Source organism: Pipistrellus kuhlii, unplaced genomic scaffold, assembly GCF_014108245.1.
Source record: "Pipistrellus kuhlii isolate mPipKuh1 unplaced genomic scaffold, mPipKuh1.p scaffold_m20_p_6, whole genome shotgun sequence".
Lineage (NCBI taxonomy): Eukaryota > Metazoa > Chordata > Mammalia > Chiroptera > Vespertilionidae > Pipistrellus > Pipistrellus kuhlii.
Window position 1 is genome coordinate 74,873,258 of NW_023425562.1, and position 23,873 is coordinate 74,897,130.

At 52.3% G+C, this 23,873-nt stretch overlaps 1 protein-coding gene and 1 long non-coding RNA gene across 2 annotated transcripts in view; one reads left to right on the forward strand and one right to left on the reverse strand.

Moving 5' to 3' along the window:
* Positions 1 to 14,489, reverse strand: part of LOC118707452 (plasmanylethanolamine desaturase) — a 30,035-nt gene extending 15,546 nt beyond the window's left edge. The window contains exons 1-2 of the mRNA XM_036417740.1: positions 14,265 to 14,489; positions 6,773 to 6,892 (exon numbers count right to left, since the gene is read on the reverse strand). Coding sequence (XP_036273633.1) covers positions 6,773 to 6,892; positions 14,265 to 14,388 — 244 coding nt within the window. The 5' untranslated portion in view covers positions 14,389 to 14,489. The remainder of the gene's footprint in view (positions 1 to 6,772; positions 6,893 to 14,264) is intronic.
* Positions 2,918 to 23,507, forward strand: LOC118707454. Its single transcript, XR_004984290.2, has 4 exons — positions 2,918 to 2,932; positions 5,785 to 5,789; positions 7,655 to 7,660; positions 23,131 to 23,507. It is a non-coding gene; the product is annotated as an uncharacterized LOC118707454 (long non-coding RNA).
* Positions 23,508 to 23,873: the final 366 nt, after the last annotated feature.

Below are 23,873 nucleotides of genomic sequence, written 5' to 3' on the forward strand. Positions count from 1 at the left end.
TTCTTGTTGATCCCTTATTATTTCTAGTTGCTCCCTTTTCATATCCTCATAGGTCTCATTTATTTTTAGGATATTGTTGAATAACCTTATAACTGTAGTTTTGAACTCAATGTCCAATCTTTTCTTTTCCTCCATCTCCTTCCTTTGTGTCCTTCTTGTCTGCATTTTAGTTGTTTCCCTGATTTGATGGAATAGCTTTGTGTTCTAGGTGTTCTGGTAGAGCCCAGTAGCACAGCCTTCCCAATTACCTGCGGTGGACAGTCTTGGTGTAGCCCTTTGTGGGCTGTGTGTGCAGTCTTGTTGTTAAGCCTTGCTTATTGTTGGTATCACTGGGAAGCGTTGATCTCCAAGCCAATTGGCTGTGAGGATCAGCAGTGTCTCAGCTAGGAGGGTTTCTGTACTCTGCTTGAATAGGGCGGGGTCTCGGGGTGGCGCAGACAATCTTTGGTTCCCTGTCAGTCTCGCCTTAGAAAAGTCCTGTTCGTGGAGAGTTTTGGAAGATTGGTTGCAGGCGCCCGCACACCTCTTTGGTAAAGGCGCAGACAAGCTTTGGATTCCTGCAAGTCCCTCCTTAGAGAAAGCCAGCCTCTGGGAGAGCTTCTGTGCTCAGCCACAGGTAGGGCGGAGTCTCAGGTTGGTGCAGACAAACTTTGTTTTCCCTTCAGCTCCTCCCCAAGTCCCGCAGTAATGGCCTCTGGCTTCACACACCTCCAAGAGATCTCTGCCCACTGCCTGACAGTCTGGCCTCTCCCTGTCTGGGGCCGTTTATCAGAGCAATAGGCTGATTCTGTTTTCCTCTCGGACAAGAAAGCCAGCCACGTTAGCTGTTCGCCCTCTCTGCGCCAGGAGTAAGCCAGTAGCGAACTCAGCCCAGCCCGCCCTCTCTGCATGCAGGGAGTAAGCCAGCAGCAATCTCGGTCCGGCCCTTCCTCTCCGCACCGGGATTAAGCCAGCGCCTTTTCACGCACACAGTTCTCCGTACCTTCACAGTTCCTGAGGTTCAGCGTGCCTTCTCTCTCCTTCCCAGATGGCAGAGCCTCCTCTCAGCCAGCTGTCTGGCGCTTCAGGGCAATGCCTCCCCTGCTTTTCAGTTCTAAATTCAAATTTGTTGTGGTAGGCTGCATTCGGGTGTCTACCCTATGCCGGCATCTTGGTTTCTCCAGACGGGTATTTACTTTAGAATTCTGCCAACTAGCTATGCCAGTTGTTGGGTCCGACTCCCTCTGCTAAGAATGGGACCACTTTAGACCCTGGGAACTGGAAGAAAATGAGAACAGCAGCACTCATATGGGACATGCTTTATCGCAGACAAAGCAGCCATTGCTAACAAAGCAGCCAGCCATCGGCTCAGTAGCACATTTTATACTAACCCAGACAAAAGAGGCTTCTTGCCAAATAGTGACATCTGTGTTACATTACCCTTAACGGGATATATAAGGGCGTGCCTGCGCAGTATGTATAGTGATACTGCTGAGTCATTGCCTTCGAAGTGCACGAATTTTATGCACCGGGCCTCTAGTGTAAGATATAAGATCCTAATCAGGGGGAACTGGGCACAGGGGTTTTTGGCAACTCTCTTTACTATCTGCTCACTTTCTGTAAATCTAAAACTGTCCTAGCCCAGCCAGTGCGGCTCAGGGGCTGAGTGGCAACGCATGAACCAAGAGGTCACGGTTTGATTCCTGGTCAGGGCACACGCCTGGGTTGCGGATCGATCCCCAGTAGGAGGATTGCCGGATGTTTCTTTCCCTTCCTCGATCTCTAAAAATCAATAAAAACATACTGAAAAAAAATAGGTGTAAAACTGTTTTAAAAGTAAAGTCTATTTAAAAAAAAAGTGTATTATCTCACTTCATGTGTACTGTGATGGGCACTGTCATATCTTGACTTCCAGAGGAGAAAATGAGATGGTGGTAAGGACTGCCCAGGCCCCACAGGGCAGTCAGGGCTCCTAGCAGGTGGCCAGAGACCACAGCACGGTGTTAAGGGCGACACTGAACCTTCCTGTTCAAGTCTGGGAAATGCGAATTTTAATAGCACTCACTTCACCGAACTAAAATCAAGTTAGTGAGATGGGCTCATTAAGCCAAGTGCTTAGCATGGTCCCTGGGACACAGTAAGAGCTCCCAGCTGTAGCTACGGTTGGTGGTTTAAACATTCTCTCCTCTCAGAGCCCTGGTCTTGTCGCCTGTCACATGACCAGCACCGGGCCTATGCGGGCTGCGGAGCCGGGAGGGATGTAAGCTAGGACAGAGGTCAGGAATCACTTCAGGGGAGAGTGAGTCTCCCATCTGGGAGGACATGGCTCCATGCTCCCCAGGCCTCTGCGGATGGCCGCTGTTAGACTCCAGGCCTGCTGCCGGAGGCTGCTTTGACGGGGGCAGGGGTGGCAGAGGTGGCACACAGAAGCTCCTTTGTCCCAGCCGGGGGTGGCGGCTGGCAGCCGGCTCACCCTGGGGATGGCTTTGGTCGGTTACCTCCCGGTCTGCGGGACACTGGGCTGGGGGTAGGAATAGGGATGGCTCACTCCAGGCTACCTTGACTCACTGAGTGACCTGAGACAAACCTGGGCCTCTTGGTGGGGGCCCACTTCCCACAAGTCACCCAGCAGGGCCTTCTCCGCCTCTGTCTGGTATGGAGACAGAGTGGACACTGCTGAGGGCTGTGGTCCTGAGCCAAACCCCAGTGTGGAGCTCAGAATCACATGGAGAGACTCCACCTGACCTAGCGGGCCAGCCATGACCTGAGGCCATGTGACCTGTGTCCTCTCTGCTGACCTTGCACTCGCTGTGACCCCTACCTGCAACACCCTCTCCTGTGTGTCTGTCTGGCAGAAACTCCTGTTCTCTCTTCCAAAGCCCGACTCACAAGTCCACATACTCTTCCTCTCCTCCCCCCAATCCTGCCGTGCCTCCCGCCTCTTGGCTGGCTCGTCCTCCAATCCCCAACCTGGAATCACCAGTGGCCTCGGGCTCTGCTCCCACTCAGCTCCTGGGGGCACGCTGCCAGCACCTGAGCTTCAAACACCATCTCTACCCTCCAGACCTCCCAGATTAGAAAAAAAAATATATATATATTTTTATTGGTTTCAGAGAGGCAGGGAGAGAGAGAGAAATATCAATGAAAAGGGAGAATCTTTGATCAGCTTCTTCCTGTACACCCCACACCAAGGATCGAACCCACAACCTGGTCATGTGCCCTGACCGGGAATCGAACCGTGAGACTGACGAACCTGAGCCGAGCCACGCTGGCTGCTAGGCCAGGCCTCCCTGATTCTGATCTCTCGCTGCCTTCCCTGATTCTACACTGGGATTTCCAATTCGCTTCTAGACAGACAACCTCCCTTTGCTCGCAAGCAGGCATTTCACGCATCTGCCCTCAAGCCAGCTCCTTCAGCCTCACCCTCTCAGGCCAAACGCCTGGAGTAGCCGCTGACCCCACCCCTCTCACCTCCACAGCCAATCTGGCAGCTCACCTTTCACGGCTCACCCCTAAAATGACAACTTCTCACCACCTCCTCTGCCCTACCCAGGTCTGGGCCACCATCGCTGCCTCCTCTCTGGCCCTTGCTCCCTGCCCTCTCCGTTTTCCCTGGGAAACTCACAAAGGACTGCTCACAGCTCTTAGAATAAAAGCCCTGGTCTCCTCTTTATCCCCCAAGGCACCGGACATACAGCAGCCTCAGGGCCTTTGCACCTGCAGTTCCCTCTGCCTAGAATACCCATCACAGAGATCTGCCAGGCCCGTGCCTCACCTCCCAGGTCTCTACACAGATGCCGCTGACCTCACTCTTCCCCGCCTACTCCCTTATCGTGATTGTATCAGCAGCATTGCACCATCTGGTTGCGCTTTTTAACCGGGCACCTTTTCATGCTTCTGCTTTTTCTCGTTTCAAAGGCCTTGCAGGGGCGCCTGGACCTCTGGGAGATAATGTTGGACGGGGGTGGGCCCCGTAGGAGGCACGGTGCCCTTACATCCTTCGCAGATAACGTAAAAATCAGCGCAGCTGCTTAAACTGATTAAGCACTGTGTAAACACTGCTATCGGGATTGTCTGTTCTTATCAGCCCAGAGGCGAAGGTAGGAGATTGGGAAGCTGCAATCAGATGCCCTGACTGGACAGTCAGAGATCTCCTGGGCCCAGGGCCGGCAGCTGCCTGGGCCTAACCCTGGAAGGGACTGACCACCTGCCTCGGATGCCCGCTGTCCTGGCCCAGATGACACACACATAGGCTTGGAGGCTGCTGATTCTTTGCCCAAGCGGGGCCCCCTGTCTAGAACGCCCTCTCCTCTCAGTGCTAACTGGTGGCTGCATAGTTAGTCCCTGGTTCGGGAGCCACGCAGATCTGAATACGTGATCCCAGACGCTGCTGCTGCCTGGGTGAGGGCCAATGGGCAAGTCTCCTGGCTACTCACTAGGCTGCCACCGAGAGTTAAAAGTGCCCAGCCTGGGGCCTGGCCTCGCAGGCACTCAGGAAATATCCACCTTTAAACTGGCCACTGAGGCAGAGGCCCAAGCCCTGGTGAGTGGGCCTTCCACCCCTCTGCTCAGTCACTGGCCCTCTCAGCAGTTATGCACACCTGCCTTTTGCCCTCACACTAGCTCTAGGAGGCAAGGACTGTGGGCAGCTTTACTTAAAAGATGTGGAAAAGGAGGCTCAGAGAAGCAATGACACCTGCCTAAAGCCACACAGCCGAGAGGTGGTGGAGCCGGGACATGAGCCCAGGTCTGCAGGAGCCTGCTTGTAGCCACCTCAGATGGGGCTTTAGGGCTCACACTGTCTGCATTACTGCCTCTGAATGAGAGGCTGGAGGTGCAGGTCCCGCTCACTCCTGGGCATCTGGCTCCTATGAGGGGGGCCCAGGCTCCCCACCGCTGGATGGATGGATTAGTCTCCCCTCCAGCTGGCCTGGCCCCCCAGCACATGTTCACTCCTACCCCAGACTCTGATGGCTTATTTAGCCTGAGCACTACTGGCTTAGGTGGCCAGAATGCTTTTATGAGATTGTGGGAGTGAACGATACAAGTGGAAACAGTTACTTAAGAACTAGGTTGTGCCAAAACCGGTTTGGCTCAGTGGATAAAGTGTCGGCCTGCGGACTGGGGGGGGGTCCCGAGTTCGATTCCGGTCAGGAGCATGTACCTTGGTTGCGCGCACATCCCCAGTGGGGGGTGTGCGGGAGGCAGCTGATCGATGATTCTCTCTCATCGATGTTTCTAGCTCTCTGTCCCTCTCTCTTCCTCTCTGTAAAATAATCAATAAAAAAAAAAAAAAAAAAAAGAACTGTGTTGTGCTTCTGGCTTGAGGTGTGTATGACTCTGAGCCAGTCCATTCTCAGAGCTGTTTCCTCAACTGAAAAATGATGACAACTGTAGCCTCTAACTCCGAGGCTGTGGATGGGTGCAGACTGACCGGGAGAAAACACTCAGTAGGTACTAATAAGTTGCAGCTTGCTCACTCACTCATTCATTCAACAAATATTTATCAAGCAGCTACTGTGCATGGTCTTGTGCTTGGGGCTAGGGACATAGTGGCAAACACACAAAAATCTCTACTCCCAAGAAGTGCACATTTGAGTAGGAGAAAACACATAATAAGCAAATAAAGAAATATCTACACTAATAAAAGAGAAAGATGCAAATTGACCCTACCTCCATGATGCCCACCAAATAATCAGGAGTGAGTATGCAAATCAAACCAACAAAATAGGGGGTAATTTGCATATGCAGACAGAGTGAAGACTGAAGCCTCCCCTGAAGGTTTGGCGTAAGTCTCCGCTGCAGCCTGGGTCCCGGGTGTCAGCAGCCAGGGGAAGGAAAGCCTATTGCACGAATCCTCTAGCATTGTGTAAAAGAGTAGGGTGAGGGGCTAGTATATGACAGGACTGCTATTTTTGAGGAGTAAGTGGGGGCTTCCTGAAGAGATGACCTCCGTCTGAGCAGAGAATTGAATGAGGTATCAACTATGTAGATATCTATAGGAAGTGTTCCAGGCACAGGGCAAAGCATATGCAAAGGCCCTGAGGTAGGAGTGTGTCCAGTCCATGGCAGAGGCACGGTGAAGAGCTCAGTGTGGAGGGAGCAAGGTGAGCCAGAGAAGAGTGGAGGGAGATGAGGTCTGAGGAGGAGGTGGGGCCAGGCCTGCTGAAAAGTTGGTGCCTCATTCTTTTTTTTTTTTTTTGTATAGCAAAGGTGGAGATTTATTGAAGAACAAGTATAGACTCCCATGTGGGGAGGAGGAGTGAGTCCCACAGAACAGATCCCATGTGGGGAGGGGGAGAGAGTCCTGAGTTTCATTCTCAATATACAGGGGAGAGCAGGGGAGTGGCATGACATGACTGAGGTTCTAACTGGGGCCCTCTAGCCGGGGGGGGGGGGGGGGGGGGGGAATGGAGGCAAAGGTGCAAGTGGGGAGACCAGGAAGAAGGCTCCTACAGTCCAGGCGGGAGAGGATGGTGGCTGGACCAGGGTGGGGACAGTGCAGGGAAAGAGTAATGGTTGGATTCTGAATGCATTTTGAAAGTGGAACCAGGAATATTTGCTGATCCTCTGGATGTGGAATGTGAAAGAGAAGCTAAGGATGACTCCCAGGATTTTGGCTCAAGTGACAGGTGCCGCTGGTAGAGATGAGAGGCGGAGTTCCCACAGCACGTACTGACTCTGTGTGCCCACACAGGAGCACGCAGTACGCACATGTACACGTTGCTATCAGAGGGGCACAGACACTAGGTACGTGGAAACGGAGGCAGGCAACAGAGCCACGGGCACTTACCGACACCCAGCATCACGAAGGGCGTGTGCTCCCAGCGGGCCAGCAGCAGGAGGTGGACCAAGTTGTGGGCGATGAGGCCGAAACACAGGACCACACAGCACCACTCCTGGAAGCGCTTGCCTGTGAGGAGAAAGGGGACAGGTGAGTGTGGAGGGCAGATTCCAATTCTCAAGAGAAGCCAGGGGGACTCTGCCCCCTCCCGACGTAGGAGTCAGTTCAGGGACCCCTCCCCCATGCCTACTTGGAAGTCTGTACTTGCTCTTGCTCTTCAATATATATATATATATTAAAAAAAAATGTTGCCACATATTTTTAATAGGCACATGAGCTTGGACAAGCTGGTTTCCTTACTGCAGCTTTGTTTGAGGTGCCAAATCATTGGAAATAACCTAAGTGTCCATGGCCTGAGGGACCAGCCAAATTAACCTGGCCCACAGCATCTCTGCAGCCAGAAAAAAGCCGGGCTGTGCACATATTAGTATATCCAGGACACGCCAGGAAGCACAAATAGGAGTCATTTAATCAAAAACAAAAACTACAGTTAAGACTAGCTTTTCACTTCTTTTTGATTTTAAAATTTGTGAAGTACTATCAAAAGTCTTTTCTTGTCATTTTAAATAAAAAATTTAACAAGTAATAGGAAATAAAAATAGCATGTGGGTGACACAGAATTTGTGACAGGGCCTCTGAGAATACTGCTTTCCCAGCAGCAGGTCTCAGGGCGTGGAAGATTCTTCATGATAACGATTCAACATCCACTAGGCAGTTACTATGTGCCAGGTACCCGCTGAGGTGATGCTACTTTGCAGATGAGAAGTCTGAGGGTCAGAGAGGTCCCAAGGAAGTAACTCAAAACTACCCAGCTAGTCAGCTTCAGACCAGGATCCTGTGGCCAGAGGATCTGGCTCCTGAGACCTTGTCCTGTTGTCCCTGGCTGCTCCTGCCATGGCCCTGACCACATTCTGGGACAGAATCACCTTAGACAATAGACCAGGCAGTGAGTGATTGGCCATCAAAGGGGCCAAGGCACAGAAAGTTTCTCCTGTATCCGTCCTCTCCTCTCTTTAGTGCTTTGGATGTGCTGTTCCCTTCGCCCCCCTACACCAGGCCCTTAAAAATCTCCACTTGGGCCCTAACAGGTTTGGCCTGCGAACTCTAGGGTCCCAGGTTCGATTCCAGTCAAGGGCATGAACCTTGGTTGCGGGCACATGCCCAATAGGGGGTGTGCAGGAGGCAGCTGATGGATGTTTCTCTCTCGTTGAGGTTTCTAATGCTCTCTCCCTCTCCCTTCCTTTGTGTAAAAAAAAAAAAAAAAAAAAAATCAATAAAATATATTAAAAAAAAAAAAATCTCAACCTGGAACCCCTGTCTCTAGGAAGCCATCCATGATTCCTCCTCTGACCCCAGGGCTCCCCCAACATAGTGGGACTGTCACTGTGTGTCCAAACGTGAACTCAGGTGGCCTGTCTGCTGTGTTTACCAGGACCCTGGCACACAGGTGGTGCTCAATAAATGCTTGTGGCATAAAAGCCCACCATGATAATCCTAAAGGAAAAACTGCCAGGCTTTGTCTTTGGGCTCCCCTCCCCAAAGCTGCTTGGGAAGGAAGCATTCTTTGTTCCTGGCAGGTTCAGAGAGAGAGAAAGGGCCTTGTCCAGATCCTACGACAGCGAGCTGCTCCCTGAGTCGGAGGGGAGGAGCTGCCCGCTCCGTGCCCTGTGAAGAGACCAGGCTTCAGAGAGGGGAAGGACGGTGCCCCTTCTCATACAGATGAGCACAGCGAGGTCCAGAAATAGCAACAGGGTGCATGCAGCAGCAGAAGAGAGTCTAGGGCCGTGGTCGGCAAACCGCGGCTCGCGAGCCACATGCGGCTCTCGGGCCCCTTGAGTGTGACTCTTCCACAAAATGCCACGGCCTGGGCGAGTCTATTTTGAAGAAGTGGCATTAGAAGAAGTTTAAGTTTAAAAAATCTGGCTCTCCAAAGAAATTTCAATCGTCGTACCGCCGATATTTGGCTCTGTTGACTAGTGAGTTTGCCGACCACTGGCCTAGAACCCCTTGCTTCCTGCTTCTTGGTCAGGGGCTGTTTTCTCTGGGTCATGCGGCCTGCCACCGCAGCAGCCCCAGCTAAGGACACTATGATCTGGCCCAGCAGGGCCTTCCCCACCTGGTTCCTCTTTGTGGCCAAGGCCTGGGGATCAGAAGCAGGAAGCCTGAGGAGGGGCTCAGCTGGGGGCGGGCCCAGTGATTCCACAATGCCAACCTGTCTGCTCCCTGCCCAGCCTGGCAACAGTATTGGCCAGGCCCCTCTGGTCATCTGAGTTTTTGAGCTAAAATGACAATAACAGCAACAATGGATGAAACCACGGAGGCCTATCACAGCTGGGGTGCCAGCTTTAGCCCACATCAGAGATGCCACGGACCCACTCCCTCTAACAGGGGTCCTCAAACTTTTTAAAGTGGGGGCCAGATCACGGTCCCTCAGAGAGCTGGAGGGCCGGACTATATGAACTACTAATTCCTACTGTAACACCTCGGCTGCGCTCACTGCCCAAAAAACCTGGCGGGCCGGATCAGACTCCTCTGCGGGCCGCATGTGGCCCGCGGGCCGCAGTTTGAAGACGCCTGCTTGCTCTCAGTTAAAAAAAAAAAAAAAAAAAAAAAAAAAAAAAAAAAAAATATATATATATATATATATATATATATATATATATATATATACACACACACACACACATACACAAAAATCCCATGAAATTCCCATTCCCTGGTTCCCTGGAGAACAGAGGACTCTGGCACCCTGGGGCCCAGCAGCAGTGGTTGCCCCATCAGAAGGGGACAAGAGCTCCCAGTTCACCCTGGTCCCTCCCCTGGGGGTAGCCTCATATTGGGTGGCTTTCCCTGGTGGCAGTCCTGGCCAGGCCCCTGATGACAGCCTGAATGTCTGGGCCTGTCCTGATTCCAAAGGTTGCCCAGCTCTCCCCCCCTGCCATGGAGAATGTCCCGGAATCTGAATATTTTCCTGTCTAAATGCTCCTTGGCCTCTGGAATCTGGGTCCTTCTATAGATCAAGGCTTCAACTTAGATCCATAAAAAAACAACAACCCATCTACAATAATAAATGGCCTTCATGCCAGGTACAATGCCAGCAGTAACCTCAGCCAGCCCTCACCATACTCTGTAGACCTTTGCTCCATCCTTCAGAGGGAGAAATGGAGAGGTGAAGTGACTTACTCAGAGTCACTTGAGAGTCCGTCTGACAGGGCCTGCATGGTCAAGTGGTTTACACGCTGTCACTTTACAGATTGGTGGACTGGAGCCCAAGGAGGGGAAGGGCTTTGCTCCAGACACAAGCGCTCGGGCTGCCTCTGGCGGAGCGCTGGGCCTTGTTTTCTTGAGCCACCCCTGGCCTGGCCAGGCCCATAATCTGGGCTGGCAGGTGCAGGGGAGGGCAGGAGGCAGGCCTCGGCCATCTCTGCTTTCCTGGGGCAGGCTGCAGCAAGAGTCCTGGCGTCAGGCCCAAATCTTGTAATTCAGTCAGACAAGCTCTGAACAACTTGCCCTTCTGACGGCCTTTGGCCACAAGGAGACCCTGGGCCTCAGGAAAGTGTGGACAGGAGGGAGGGAGAAGGCAGGGGAGAGAGAGAAAGAGAGAGGGGTGGGGGTGGGGGGAAGAGAATGATGCAAGAGAGAATAGGAAGCAAGAGACAGAGATGAGAAACAGATAGAAGAAAGAGAAAAACAGATACAGGCACAGATTATCGGGACACAGAGAATAAAAGAGAAACAGCATGGCCAGAGGGAAGGAGAGACAAAGAAATGTGAAAAGAACAAGACTGAGGGAGGCAGAGAGAAAGCTTGGCCCAGAGTGTGGCAAGGACCAGGCCTGGCCAGGGAAGGGGCCCCATGCCTCTGTCCCCTGGCTTTGGTCAGGCCCACGTGGGGGACTGAACCCAGGCTCAGCTCTGGGACTACAGGCCAGGACCTCCGCTCAGTGCTCCCAACGCCCTCTACCTTTCCTGTAACCCCGTGCTAAGAGGCCCTGTGCCTCCCAGGGCAGGGGGCACCTGCAGTTAGCCAGTGGGGAGATAAACAGCTGACTCTAGAGAGCCCTTAGAATCCACCCCTGGGGCACCTGAGAAGGGCCGTACACAGAGGCAGGCGTCAGCTGGCACCTGCCTCACCTCCTGGCTCGCCCATGAGGCCAGGGGAAGCCTGCCAAGCCCGCCAGGCCTTTCACAAATCCTGCCACCTGGCACAGGACAGCTGCTGCTGCGATACTGAAATCCAGAGGGGAGCAGGCTGTGGGACGCTCTGGCTCCCGGCCTGCAGGCCCAGGCCCCAACTCCTTGGCTGGGCACTCGGGGCCCATGGGATTGGGCTGAGGCTGCCTCATCCCTCACCGTTTCCTCCACCCCACATCGTGCTAATCAGATGACTCACAGCCCTCTGCCCAGACAGCACCCACTCTCTCTGCTCTGCTGACCCGCACTGGCTCCGCTCCTGCACGCCCACCTGGGGCTGGCTCACTTCCAGAGAGACTAGGAACACGGAACCTAGAATGTCCTCTACCAGTGAGTGTTCCGGTTCTGGCCCCGAGGCCCACTGGCGGTGTGACCACGGGCAGGGAGCTATTCCTTGCTAAGCCTCAGGAAATGCTGTTAAGGTGGACGGCATCCGTGGCCTAGCCAACGTCCCCTCCGGAACGGGCAGGGGCAAGCCCAGTCCAGGCAAGGCAAGTGCAGGAAGAACATGCTCTTCTCGATGAGGAGGCCATGGGTGTGTGTGTGTGTGTGTGTGTGTGTCTCAGTTCCCTCTCCTGTAAATGGAATTCATGCCAAGGGGCTCCTCAGGCAACTGCAGTGAGGATGACACGGGGGCATGTGAGGAAAATATCCAGGACGTGACAGGGCTCAATAAGTTGTTTTTGCCTTGTTACTGTTGCCAACTGTTACAGTGCCAACCCACGGCTGGCCCCCGGAATTTTAAGAATCTAGTTCTGGAACCCAGAAACGTCTCCTACTCTCCCTTTTCTGCTCCAACCCACAAGCCTCCTCGCTGTTCCAAAGACATCCCAGGCACACTCCCACCTCAGGGCCTTTGCACTTGCTGTGTCCCTAGTCTGGACTAATGGTTCCTCAAATATCTTTATGCCCTTCAGGTCTCTGCTCAAACGTCACCTGCGAGGCCTTAACTGCCCCCGTCTAAGATGTCACTGCTCCCAACATTTCACTCCCCCTTTTCTGCTTATACATTTGTTCTATAGGATTTGTCACCCCTGGGCAAGTGACGTATTCCCCTCCTATCATTGGGCTTACTAAAATGCCAGCCCCATTTTTCCTGCTTTGTTCACCACTTTGTCACCAAGGTTCTAGAACAGGGACTGGGACAAAGCTGCTTAGTATGTAGGTGGCTCATGGTATAGGTTAGACCCGGAGGGATCAATCCACACAAGGACAGAGGGAAGCCTACAAATTTGGAGAAACCAGTCTGGCCAGTTTCCCTCCTTCCACTCCTCATACCCCAGCCCCCAAACTCCAGGTCAGGAGGAGTTAGGCCTTGGCTGCAGGTCTGTGGTACCGGGAGGTTGTCTGTGGTACCAGATCCCTGCAGGGCTATTCTTCAGAGCGTGACAGGCCCTTGGCGACAGCAGAACCAGACAAAGATGCAATCATGGTGGGATGGGGAGATGGTGGCCCCTGGGGGAGGCTCAGAATGCCCAGGTATGATTTGGCTGAAAGCGGGTAGGGTTTACTTGAGTGGGCAGGGATGGGCGCAAAGGAGAAGGCCTTTGAATGCTTATCCTCAATTCCCAGGGGATGACTCTGAGGACCAGAGGGGTGAGGCAGCTTACTTCGAGATTCACAGGCAAAGTCAGACTATGGGGTTAACAACAGGGAGCGCCTACTCTAGGCCAGGCACTGTGCCAAAGTGGATGATCTTATTCCCTCTTCCTGGTGACACTAAGGAACAAATAAACTTTACCTTGTACCCATTTTAGAGGTGAGGACACGGATGCTTAAGAGAGGAAAAGTGGCTTGGCCCTAGGAAGTGCGGGAGTTAGTCCATAGGCCAGGTATTTTGGGAAAAGGCTGAAGAAACCATGACAGCAGGGGCCATGGAATTGCAGAACATGGAATTACAAGTCCAGAAAGGCCTCTGCTGGTCCTCAACGAGAAAGCAAATGGCCCACTGTCATGTAGCCCCAGTCATGTCAGAGAGAGCACGCAACCCAGGCCAGTCAGGCCGAAGGTGGGAGTGGACCCTTGCCCGCCCCAGGCCAGGGCTGTGCATGGTGGCAGGTGTTAAAATGCCAGCATGTTTGACAAACAAAGCTCGGAGTTAAATTGCCAGCATGTTTGACAAACAAAGCTCCGAGTGATGACTGTGTTCAGCAGAGGAGCCAGCTCCCAGTCACCTGCCTCTGGAGTTCGCAAAAGCATTTCCTTAACCCCGGGGGCCACTTGGCCTTCTTGGGGCTAGACAAGGAGATTCCTGGGGCTCGGAAGGCAGAGAAGGTGAGTGGGGACTGATGCTGCTGGAGCATCATCAATAGTTGGCACAGGGGTAAGAAGACAGGGGCCTTGGCCTGAGGGCAGAATTTGAACAAGCTTCTCTAAATTGTGGTCTAGGGATTATGTGGGCTCCACACACAGGTCCTAAGGGAGGGGGCTAATATACCCATCCACATGGGGGAGGGGAAAGGGGTGGAGTTGTGGCTTGTGTATGGGAGGAGCTTAAACTGGAGGATTCTCAATGCCCTTCCCACCAGGAATTCTGGAATACCGGGTGAGGGGCTGGGTGTCCTTACCCAGGGAATGGTTGGGGGGCAGTGATGGAGGAGGGGAGGGAATGGTGGTCTGTACTTTCAGCCTCTGAATCTATAACTAGGATGGGTTTGCGGGTAAGGGCGCTTGGGGCATTCGGTAGCTAGGGGCCCTTGCATTGAGGTTCCTAGAGCAGGGGGGTGATGTGCCTAGATTTGGGGGCTGAGGTCACTGTTTCCAGCCCAGGACCCCAGCTGAGGCGCAGAAGGGGGCATAGGGTGTGAATGCTGGATCTGGGAAACCTGGGATGGGGTGTAACTTTCAGGGGCTCAGGGGCAGAGTTTGTAGCTGAGGAGCAACCTCCAGCTCGTAATGGGTTATGGGGTGTGGTGTCTCCAAGTCCAACGGCGGTCTTTGCAGCCGCAGGTGCCGAGGGGCTCGGAGTGGGATCTGGGGGTGCGATGGGAGCTCAGGTTGTAGTCCCGAGAGCTGATGTTGCAGTTCCTTGATCTGGGGAATCTAAGCATCCAGAAAGCCTCGGGGCTGGCTTCTGGCTTGGACTTGGAAGTGGTGCTGGGATGGGGGTACCCAAACTTGCCACCTAAGCCGAGGCTGGAGTTCTGCATCAGGGCCTGAGGCCGGGGTTCCGACCTGGGGACCCGGGATTGCTGCCCGCAGCCCGATCTGGGCACTGCAGGCCCGGAGGGGAGCCCAGAGGTCCTTACCTGGCGAGTAGAGCGCGGCCAGCTCGCGGGCCCCGGCGTGCTGCGCGCCCCAGCGCCGGCCATACGCCGCCTCGTCCTCGTCGAGCCCCGGCTGCGGGCCCAGCCCGTCCTCGGCGCCTTCCATGGTCCCGGGGCCGGCGCTCCCGATGCGCTCCGCTAGCAGAGGCGGCAGGGCCGCGGAACCGCGGCGAGATCACGCCGCCAATGACCGCCCAGCGCCGAGGGCGGTGCCGGCGCCGGCGGGGGCCTCGCCCGGCCGCGCGTCACAGCCAATCACAGCCCGCGCCGGGGACGCGCCGGCCAATCAGCGGCCTCCGAGCCACGACCAACCGGGGCGCGCCGGAGGTCGGGCCGCAGCTGGGCGCAGCTGGGCGCGGAAGCGGGGGGCGGGGGTGCGTCCCGGCCGCCTCGCTCCGCCCCGACTTGAGCCCCAGAGCCCGCCTCGCGGAAACGCCGGCCGCGGCGCCTCCCAAGTCAGTCCCGGCTCGCGGTCCGGTCTGGCCCGGTGTAACGTGCCGAGGTCGTGCGCCGCCGCCCCTGGAATCGCGCATTTCTACAGCGCGCACCGACGAGCGCCTACTGTGTGCAAGGAACGCGAGGGCGCCGGGCCCAGGCCAGGGGCCAGCGCTTGGTGGACACTTGGAACAGAGCTCCCCGGCTGGAGCCTGGGCACGCTGGGCCGGCTTATGGAGCCCGTCCGCGGGTTAGGGGTTCGAAGACCGTGCGTACCCCTGTTGTGCCCGCCCGTGCCGTGCGCCCTGGAGGAGTGCGCCCTGGAGGAGAAACGCCTGACCCCCGGGAGCTCCTGTCCTCCTGAGGGAGAGGGCACCGGACTGATGAGAAGGACATTAGGCTGCACTATGAGATTTTGGTGAGCGCTTAACCTCAGGCGCCGGGCCAGGAGCTAGAGGGCAGGTTTCATTTACTGCTAATAACCAATGAAGTCCTCTTCCGAGGCCCCTCGGACCGCCCTGCTCAAAGCTGCCCCTCCTCCAGGCACTGTGACATCACCCCGTCTTGTCTCACAGAGCCTGTCCTGGGCCATGGGCTTTGCAGTTCACACCTGCCCCCAGCAGACACCAAGCTCCCCAGGGCGAGGGAGGGCCAGGACTGGCGTTGGTCACAGCCGAACACCACATCTTAACCCGAGCAGGGCACGGGATGGGCTCAGCAGATACTTGCTGAGTGAATGGAGGCGCAGTCACATGCTTTACTTCCCTCAGCAGGTAAATGACAGGGGCAGGGTTTTGCCTGGGTCCAGCCGACTGCAAAGTACACAATCATTCACACGCGTTCCCCACAGTGTCACCACACAGAAGCCACCTAGGAGGCCACGGAAAGACCCAAGAGAGGAGCAAGGAAGGGAGGTAAGACCCAGGTCTGGAAGCTCCATGCTGCCCCTGTTCTCTGAAGGATTCCTCAGCTGCTGGTCACCCCAGTCACCTCAGGTCTGTTTCCTCAGGGTTCCTGCTGTTGGGCAGACTCTGTGCCTCGCCAGGCCCCTGCTCTTTCCCTGCTTTCCTCACCTCCTGCAAGGAAGCAGACGTTCGTTTTGATGGCAGGACAGAGTGCAGCCCAGCTTCTGGTAAATTCTGGAGAAACTGGGAGGGCTTGCTGGCCTTTATTGACACATTTGGATTTTTCAACCCAGGGGCAGCTTGCCTTAGGGCTGGATCTCAGATTTCAGAGAAACACCTTCCAAAGTTTAAAAAAAAATTTTTTTTTATTGATTTTTTTACAGAGAGGAAGAGAGAGGGTAGAGAGGTAGAAACATCAATGAGAGAGAAACATCTATCAGCTGCCTCCTGCACATCTCCTACTGGGGATGTGCCCGCAACCAAGGTACATGCCCTTGACCGGAATCAAACCTGGGACCCTTCAGTCTGCAGGCCAACGCTCTATCCACGGAGCCAAACCGGTCAGGGCCCAAAGTTTTCTGTATGTGTCCCAGACTTCCAAACTGTCTGAGGTGGCAGGCTACTACTGGTGTCTGGTGTCTGGAGCCCTCCTAGTGGCCAGCATCATGGATGACAGATGAATAGACAGCCTGAGATCATCCATCCATCCATCCATCCATTCATCCACTCCACACATGTTTATTAAGCATCAACCTGGCCCAGACACTGTTCTAGGGAAATAGTAGGAGACATGACAGAGTCATGTAAATTGATCGTATCTCTGCTACTCCACCAACCAATCAGGAGTGATATGCAAATCAACCCACCAAAATGATGGTTAATTTGCATACACAGGCCTGAGTGACTGGGGCTGGACGCTTGCATCATCACCATGGCAACAATACAGATGTTCTGCCCCACCCCTGGTCTCTCAGGGCCTCTGGGCAGCTTGGGAAGGCAGAGCTGGAACAGAAGGAGGCAGCTCCAGGGCCTGAGTGGAAAGGGGCTGGGCTGGAGTGGAAAGGCAGTGTCATTAGCCAGGGAAAGGAAAGCCAATTCTAGCATGAATCTTCGTGCAACGGACTTCTAGTATGTGTATGTGTATATGTATATGTATATGTATATATATTACAATATTTCATAGAAGAGAATCATTATTATTTTTTGTCCAGCTTCTTTCAGTTAACAAAATGTTTTCCAGGTTCACCCATGTTGTACTTCATTTCTTTTATGGTTGAGTAACATTTCATTGCTTCTGCATTCAGTTGTAGACATTTGAGTTGTTCCCATTTTTTGGCTGTTATAAAGACTGCTGTTGTGAGCATTCACGTACACATTTTTGGGTGGACATTCATTTTCATTTCTCTTGATCTATTTTATTGTATACACACACACACACACACACACACACACACACACCTAGGAGTGGAATTGCTGGATCCTATGGTAACTATGTTAGGTTTTTGAAGAGCTGCCAAACTGTTTTCCATGCATCCCTACCAGCAATATACGAGGGTTCCAATTGATCTCTGCCCCTACTGGGGGCACATGCAGGAGGCAACCAGTCTGTCTCTTTCACATGGATGTTCCTCCCCCTACCCCCTCCTTTCCACTTTCTGAAAACCAATGGAAAATACCCCAATTAAAAATAAATAAGTAAATACAAATTCAGGCCTTCAGTAGGTTTCAGGTGCTCAGTGGTCACACGTGGCTGGTGGGTAACAAGTCGGACAGTGCAGAGCGGGAACATTTCCGCCACCGCAGAACGTTCCACAGGACAGTCTGGTAAAGCATCGTGCAGTGACCGTGACTTTACATTTCAATAGGATTCCTCTGGCCAAAACCGGTTTGGCTCAGTTGAAAGGTCCCTGGTTCGATTCCCGTCAAGGGCATGTACCTTGGTTGCGGGCACATCCCCAGTAGGGGGTGTGCAAGAGGCAGCTGATCAATGTTTCTCTCTCATCGAAGTTTCTAACCCTCTATCCCTCTCTCTTCCTCTCTGTAAAAAATCAATAAAATATATTTTAAAAAAATAGGATTCCTCTGGCTGTGGGTGTGGAACGAACTCGGGACCGTGCTGAGGCCGGATCCAGGTAGGAGGGGATGGCGGGTCAGACCACGGGGACTGTGGAGGTGGAGAAGTGGTTGACGCTGGATGTGTTTTGAAGGTGGAGCAGCCAGGATCCGCTGGCTGATGAGATGGGGAGGGAGGGAAAGTGAGGCGATGGGCATTTGGAAGGAGCCCAGGCTTTGGAGCGTGGAGTTTCGCAGCTGTGTTTCTGAGCCCATGTGGGCCCGTTTTCCTTCCGCTTCACAGGCGTACTGCTTCACAGTGCTGGCAGGCAGGGGCCCCTGCAGAGGTGTCTGTTACCGCCCGCTGCTGTTACACTTGACTAGCAAGGTGATGGGATGAGATCCACACCTCATCTGCCCTTCAAGGCTCTGCTGAGTGGATGCTGCCGACTCTCCCGTTACTTCTCCTGACATCTACTCTCCGGAGAGAGCAGGGGCTCCACTGTACCTGCTTCCTGGTTCATGCTGTCCCCTGAGTCATGTGGCTGGCTCCTTCTCCTCCTTCAGGTTTTTGTCCTCCAGCTCCTCCTAGCTCTGAGGCCCAGGCTGCAAAGCTGCCTGCGATGGACACCCACAAGGTGTCACGCTATTGGGGGATGGGGCCTTCCATGTCTTCTGTCATGGTGATTGGATCGCCCCGTTCATTTACTCACCAAATCTTTACTGAGACCTGCTTGGGCCAGAAGCTGTGTAAAATTCTGGCACCGCAGCAGCGGATAAGACAGATGCAATAGGACATACAATAACTAGGTAAAGAGGTAATCTAATGTCAGGTGAGGGGCAAGTGTGTGGAAATGAAGCAGGGTGCAGAGGTGGGTAGAGGATGATGGGGGCGCTTCATTGGATGGGGAAGACGGAGGCAGTGATTGGCACGGGAGGAGAGCAGACATGCATGGTCAACAACGAGGACCGTTTATTGAGCACTTTCTTCATGCAGGTCATGCTCTATCCTCAGTGAGTCTTCCCATTCCTCCCCAAAACAGTTGCTTAAAACAAGACCGACTTACTACTTCTCACAACTCTGTGTACTGGCCGGCAGTTTCTCTTCTGGTTTTACCTGGGCTCATTCATGCAGCTTCATTCAGCGCCCACCTATGTTTGAAGGTCCAAGATGGCCTTATCCATTTGCCCAGCAGCGGTGAGGGAAATTTTGTTTGCAGCCTCTCATCTTCCAGAGGACTGGCTTCTTTTTATTTATTTATTTATTTATATATATTTTTGATTTCAGAGAGGAAGGGAGAGAGAGAGAGAAACATCAATGATGAGAGAAAATCTTTGATCGGCTGCCTCCCGCACGCTCCCCACTGGGGATCAAGCCCGCAACCCGGGCATGTGCCCTTGACTGGAATCGAAGCCAGGACCCTTCAGTCCACAAGCCAATGCTCTATCCACTGAGCCAACCTGGCTAGGGCAGGACTGGCTTCTTCACGTGGAGTTCTCAGGGCAGAATCCTGGGCTCAAAAGTCTCATAAAGTCACTTCCTCACATTTTATTGATCAAAGCAAGTCAACACCAGTCTGGAGCCCATTTGTTCCTTATTGGCTCTCTTGCATCATATGCCCATTCCTGGACCAATCACTAGCGGGGGGATAAGATTACCCTTAGACCCATCAGGGTTTCTCAGAGATCTAGGGTTGAAGTCACTTCCTGAGGCTTCCGGACTGACTAGTGGGTGGCGGTGTGGGTGGACACTCGAGAAAAAAAACTGCAGGCAAGGGAAGGGTCATTGCTAACCGCTGTTAACTTGGGTGAAACCTCTTTCTAGGTATTTCACAGATGCAAATCAATGCAAGAGGTCTTCCTGCCCGCCACACTGGTACTGAGCGCGCTTTGCTGGGACCATGGCCTGAATGGCGCCGGTTTCCTGGGTACAATCACGACAGGACTCTTCTTTTTAATGGGAGCAAGTGGAGATAACAGATTAAAACCATGTTTCAAAAACTAGACTAAAACACAGATAACATTTTGAAAACTATTTAGATAATTTCAAATTTACAGAGAAGTTGCAAGAATAGTACAGAGAACTTCCGCATCTCCTTCACTCAGATCCCCTAATTGCCAGCATTTTGCTACACGTGGAGTTGTTATTCTTTGTCTGTGTCATTTTTATGACTCATTTAGGAGTTACATTATAGACACAAGGTCCTTTTACCCCTAAACTTCACCGCCCACCTCCTAAGAATCAAGACATTCTCTTACTTGACCATAGTATAGTTTTCAAATCTGGAAATTTCACGTTGATACAAAGTTGTAATATAATTGCTGTTGTCCATGTTTAAATCTCACCAGTTGTTTCAATAATGGCATGAAATCCTTATCCTTAAACCGGTGACTACCAAGGTCATTGTACCATCTTCCAAAGAGATTGATGTGCATCTCCCGAAGAGAAGAAAATCGATTGTGTTCACAAAGCTGCTGAGAGAATCTGTGCCCAGAAATCCCTCTCACATGCTCTGTGCATGTCAGCATTTCTCAGCTGGCAGTGATTTGGGCTCCCAGGGGACACGTGGCAGTGTCTGGAGACTTGTGGTTATCGCAGGGGGCAGGGGGGGGGCAGAGATAGGCTACTGGCATCTTGTGGGCTCAGGTCGAGAATGCCGCTACAAATCCTACCCAGCACAGACAGCCTCCAGCCGCCACAGAGAATTCTCTGGCCCAGAATGCCAGTGGTGCTGAGGTTCAGAATCTCTGAGCTATACATCAATCGGGGAGAGACACCTTCCTCTGCCACAATTGGAGTGCCCTGTGGACTTAAAATCCTCCCCTGCAATTCTATTTCTCCCCCGCTACCCTGGAAAACCGGGTCTTATAGGCTGAGGGAGGCCCAGCCAAGCGTGTTTTATGATAATTTCACACTGGAACTGACCCTCATGCCCCATCGGGAGGAGACTGATAAATAAAACAGTGCAGGCATGCTGTTCTCGTGGCTCTTCTGTACAATGGGGCTGGGGAGGTGGGATTGGAAGGATGCCAGCTACCTTGGGCCCAGCTGCTACTCGATGACTTATGGTCATAACTGCTTCTGACTCACACATGATTGACGTGTTGAGGACACGTGCTGCTATGACTCCAGGCTTTTACAGGCAGGAAGCTGCCCTAGAATGGCTCCCCACTGAAACCCAGGGCAGGGCCTCTGCTGAGTCACCTCTGGCTCAGGGTCTGGCTTCTCAGAAAAGCAGCTGCCACTTCTTTAGTGCCAGCCGTGCAGTAGGCTCAGTGCTGAGTCTACTAGTGCATTGTCACGCTCACAATTCCCACGTGGGGTGAGCACCCGCACTCATCTGTCTTTATTAAAAAATATATATATTTTATTGATTTTTTTTTTTACAGGGAGGAAGAGAGAGGGATAGAGAGTTAGAAACATCGATGAGAGAGAATCATCAATCAGCTGCCTCTTGCTCACCCCCTACTGGGGATGTGCCCGCAACCAAGGTACATGCCCTTGACAGGAATTGAACCTGGGACCTTTTAGTCCGCAGACCGATGCTCTAAACTGAGCCACACCGGTTTCAGCCTGTCTTCATTTTGTGAACGAGGAAATGGAGGCTCACAAAGGTCATGACCCACCGCTGGGAAAGACAGAGTCAGGATTCAACCCTCGCCTGGGTCAGGTCTGCTGCACCTTCTCCTACACAGGGTAGATGCTCAGAAATGTATGAGTGGCAGAGCTGGGACAATATGTTCATTGGGAGCAGAACGCCGAGTTTTAGCAGAAAACATGTTAGCTATGTTAGTTAATGACTACTGTCCTGGCCTTTCTTGCGGCAGTATAGGACATGTGACGAATTCCAGCCGATAGAATGAGAATGGAAGTGGCAGGAGAGATTCTGGTTTGTGCCCTTGAGGGGGCTGAATTCTATTTCCTTTTCTCAACTTGCCAACAGCAGGGACGCAGATGTGATGGCTGCGCTAGAGCAGCCACATTGGGCCATGGGACGGAAACTGCTGGTTGAAGATGGAAGCGTTATGAGATAAGATAGAGCCTGGGTCCCTGGCACCATGAAGCCACCATCCAAACTCTGGCTGCTCCCATTCAGATGATGTGAGAGAGGAAAATTCACTATTTTCTTGTCCAGGAGACACTTGTTCCTTGAGCCTTTCTTACAGCCTTGGACCTATTTCTCACCAATGCATTTATTGAATGATGGAATGGATGATTGAATGTCAGAGAGACAGTCCGATCCAGGCCCACACACATATAAAAATGCACAAAGGCCAAACTCGAGCCCAGGGTGTGAGCATCGTCCAGGTACAGTGGAAACATTCGTGGCCGGGGGTGGCCAGTTCTAATCCTGGCCCTTCCACTCGCTTGCTGGGTTTCCCTGCATAACCCGTGTGCTCTCCCTTGGCCCCACATGCCTCGGTGGTAAACCAGGCTTAGTGAGATCATGGAGTCTATTCAGGGACAAGATGTTCAATGCTCTTTAAAATTTCACTTCCAGGAACCCATTCCCAGAGAAGTTGTCACCTCATAGCTTATGAACACAGGTGCAAGGATACAGCTTAGTTTGTGGAGCAAAAACTTGGAAACATCCTTAGAAGTGATTTATCTTTTTTTTTTAAAATATATTTTATTGATTAAAAAAATATATTTTATTGATTTTTTACAGAGAGGAAGGGAGAGGAATAGAGAGCCAGAAACATCGATGAGAGAGGAACATCGACCAGCTACCTCCTGCACAACCCTCACTGGGGATGTGCCCGCAACCAATGTACATGCCCTTGACCAGAATCGAACATGGGACCTTTCAGTCCGCAGGCCGATGCTCTATCCACTGAGCCAAACCGGTTTCGGCAGAAGTGATTTAAATAAACTATGGTACATTCATGTTTTAGACTTTAGAGCATTAAACTGCAATGGACATGGGAATTCTCTGGTGACACTTGCTGGCACAAAATGACACTGCAGCCCAGCAGCCGAGCAAAGAGAACTTCCAGAACAAGAGAGGTTCCGGGAGCAGTGAGGATGGTTTGGGAAGCCACAGAGCAGGAAAGACTTGGGAGGAAGGCCCGGTCAGGAGGTTGGCCTGGGTGTGGAGGCTGAGAGCATGGGCCTGGGACTGAATTCCAGCTTCACTGATTCTTGGCTGGGTGAGTTTAGGCAGAGTTGGGTCTTTCTCTGAGCCTCAGTTTCTTTTTCTATAAAATATGGACCCGAGGGCCCATCATATAGAGTTAAGTGAAGATTCAATGAGTGAGTGGATTTATTTGATTATTTATTGAGCCAACATTGGGTACCTGTGATGATGGTGATTGGGAATCTCATCTGGGACCTAAGGATATACCAGGACCCAGAGCCTGACCTCATGGAGCTTATAGTCTGGAGGGGGGGAGGGGGAGGAAGAGGACCAGTAAAGAAGTAAGCATATGTATAAGGTATTGATGATATTCTAAAGCAAGCATGTCAAACTCAAAGGCTAGCATGGGCCAGATAAACAAGGCCTAAGTTTATGTGGGCTGCAAAAAAGCAAAAGCTTTAATTTTCATAGAAACATAGGCTTATTTTGATAGAGACATGCTGATTACTAAGAGTTAAAATAAATGAGTAATCATTAACATAAAATAATAGAACATTGCAATAAAAATTAATATTTTTTTCTTGAACATTAACTTATCAGACACTGAATATCTGCACAAATTAATACATGTAATGCAAATAAGCTTACTTTTCTTGTTTTCTGAATGCAAAATATTTCCTGTTGCACACATCAGACAAGTCAGTCCGAGACTAATGATGTGGCCATTGGCTGCTAAAATATTTGCTGCTGGTAGTGGAGAGAAATGGTGTGCTTGCACATAAGGCATGGGAGGGAAATGAATGCAATACAATTATAGTAATCAGTCATTAGCGAATGCTGTAGTTTGTTATTAATAATTATGTATAAGAATTAAATCACGAAGTTTTTATGAAAACATTTCTTACATACCGTTACATTGGGCAGCAAAAATATTTGTTGTGGGCCTCAAGTCTGACATGTTTGCTCTACAGGAAAATGAAGCCGAAGCCGGAGCTGGATCTGTGTGGGCAGAGGCATTGTTACAAACAGACAGTGTTACAGGTGCTCGGGAGGGTACTCTGAGAGGTCTGAGTAGGTGCCTGAAGGAGCTGTGGCTGGTGTTTGTAGTTGCACATGGAACG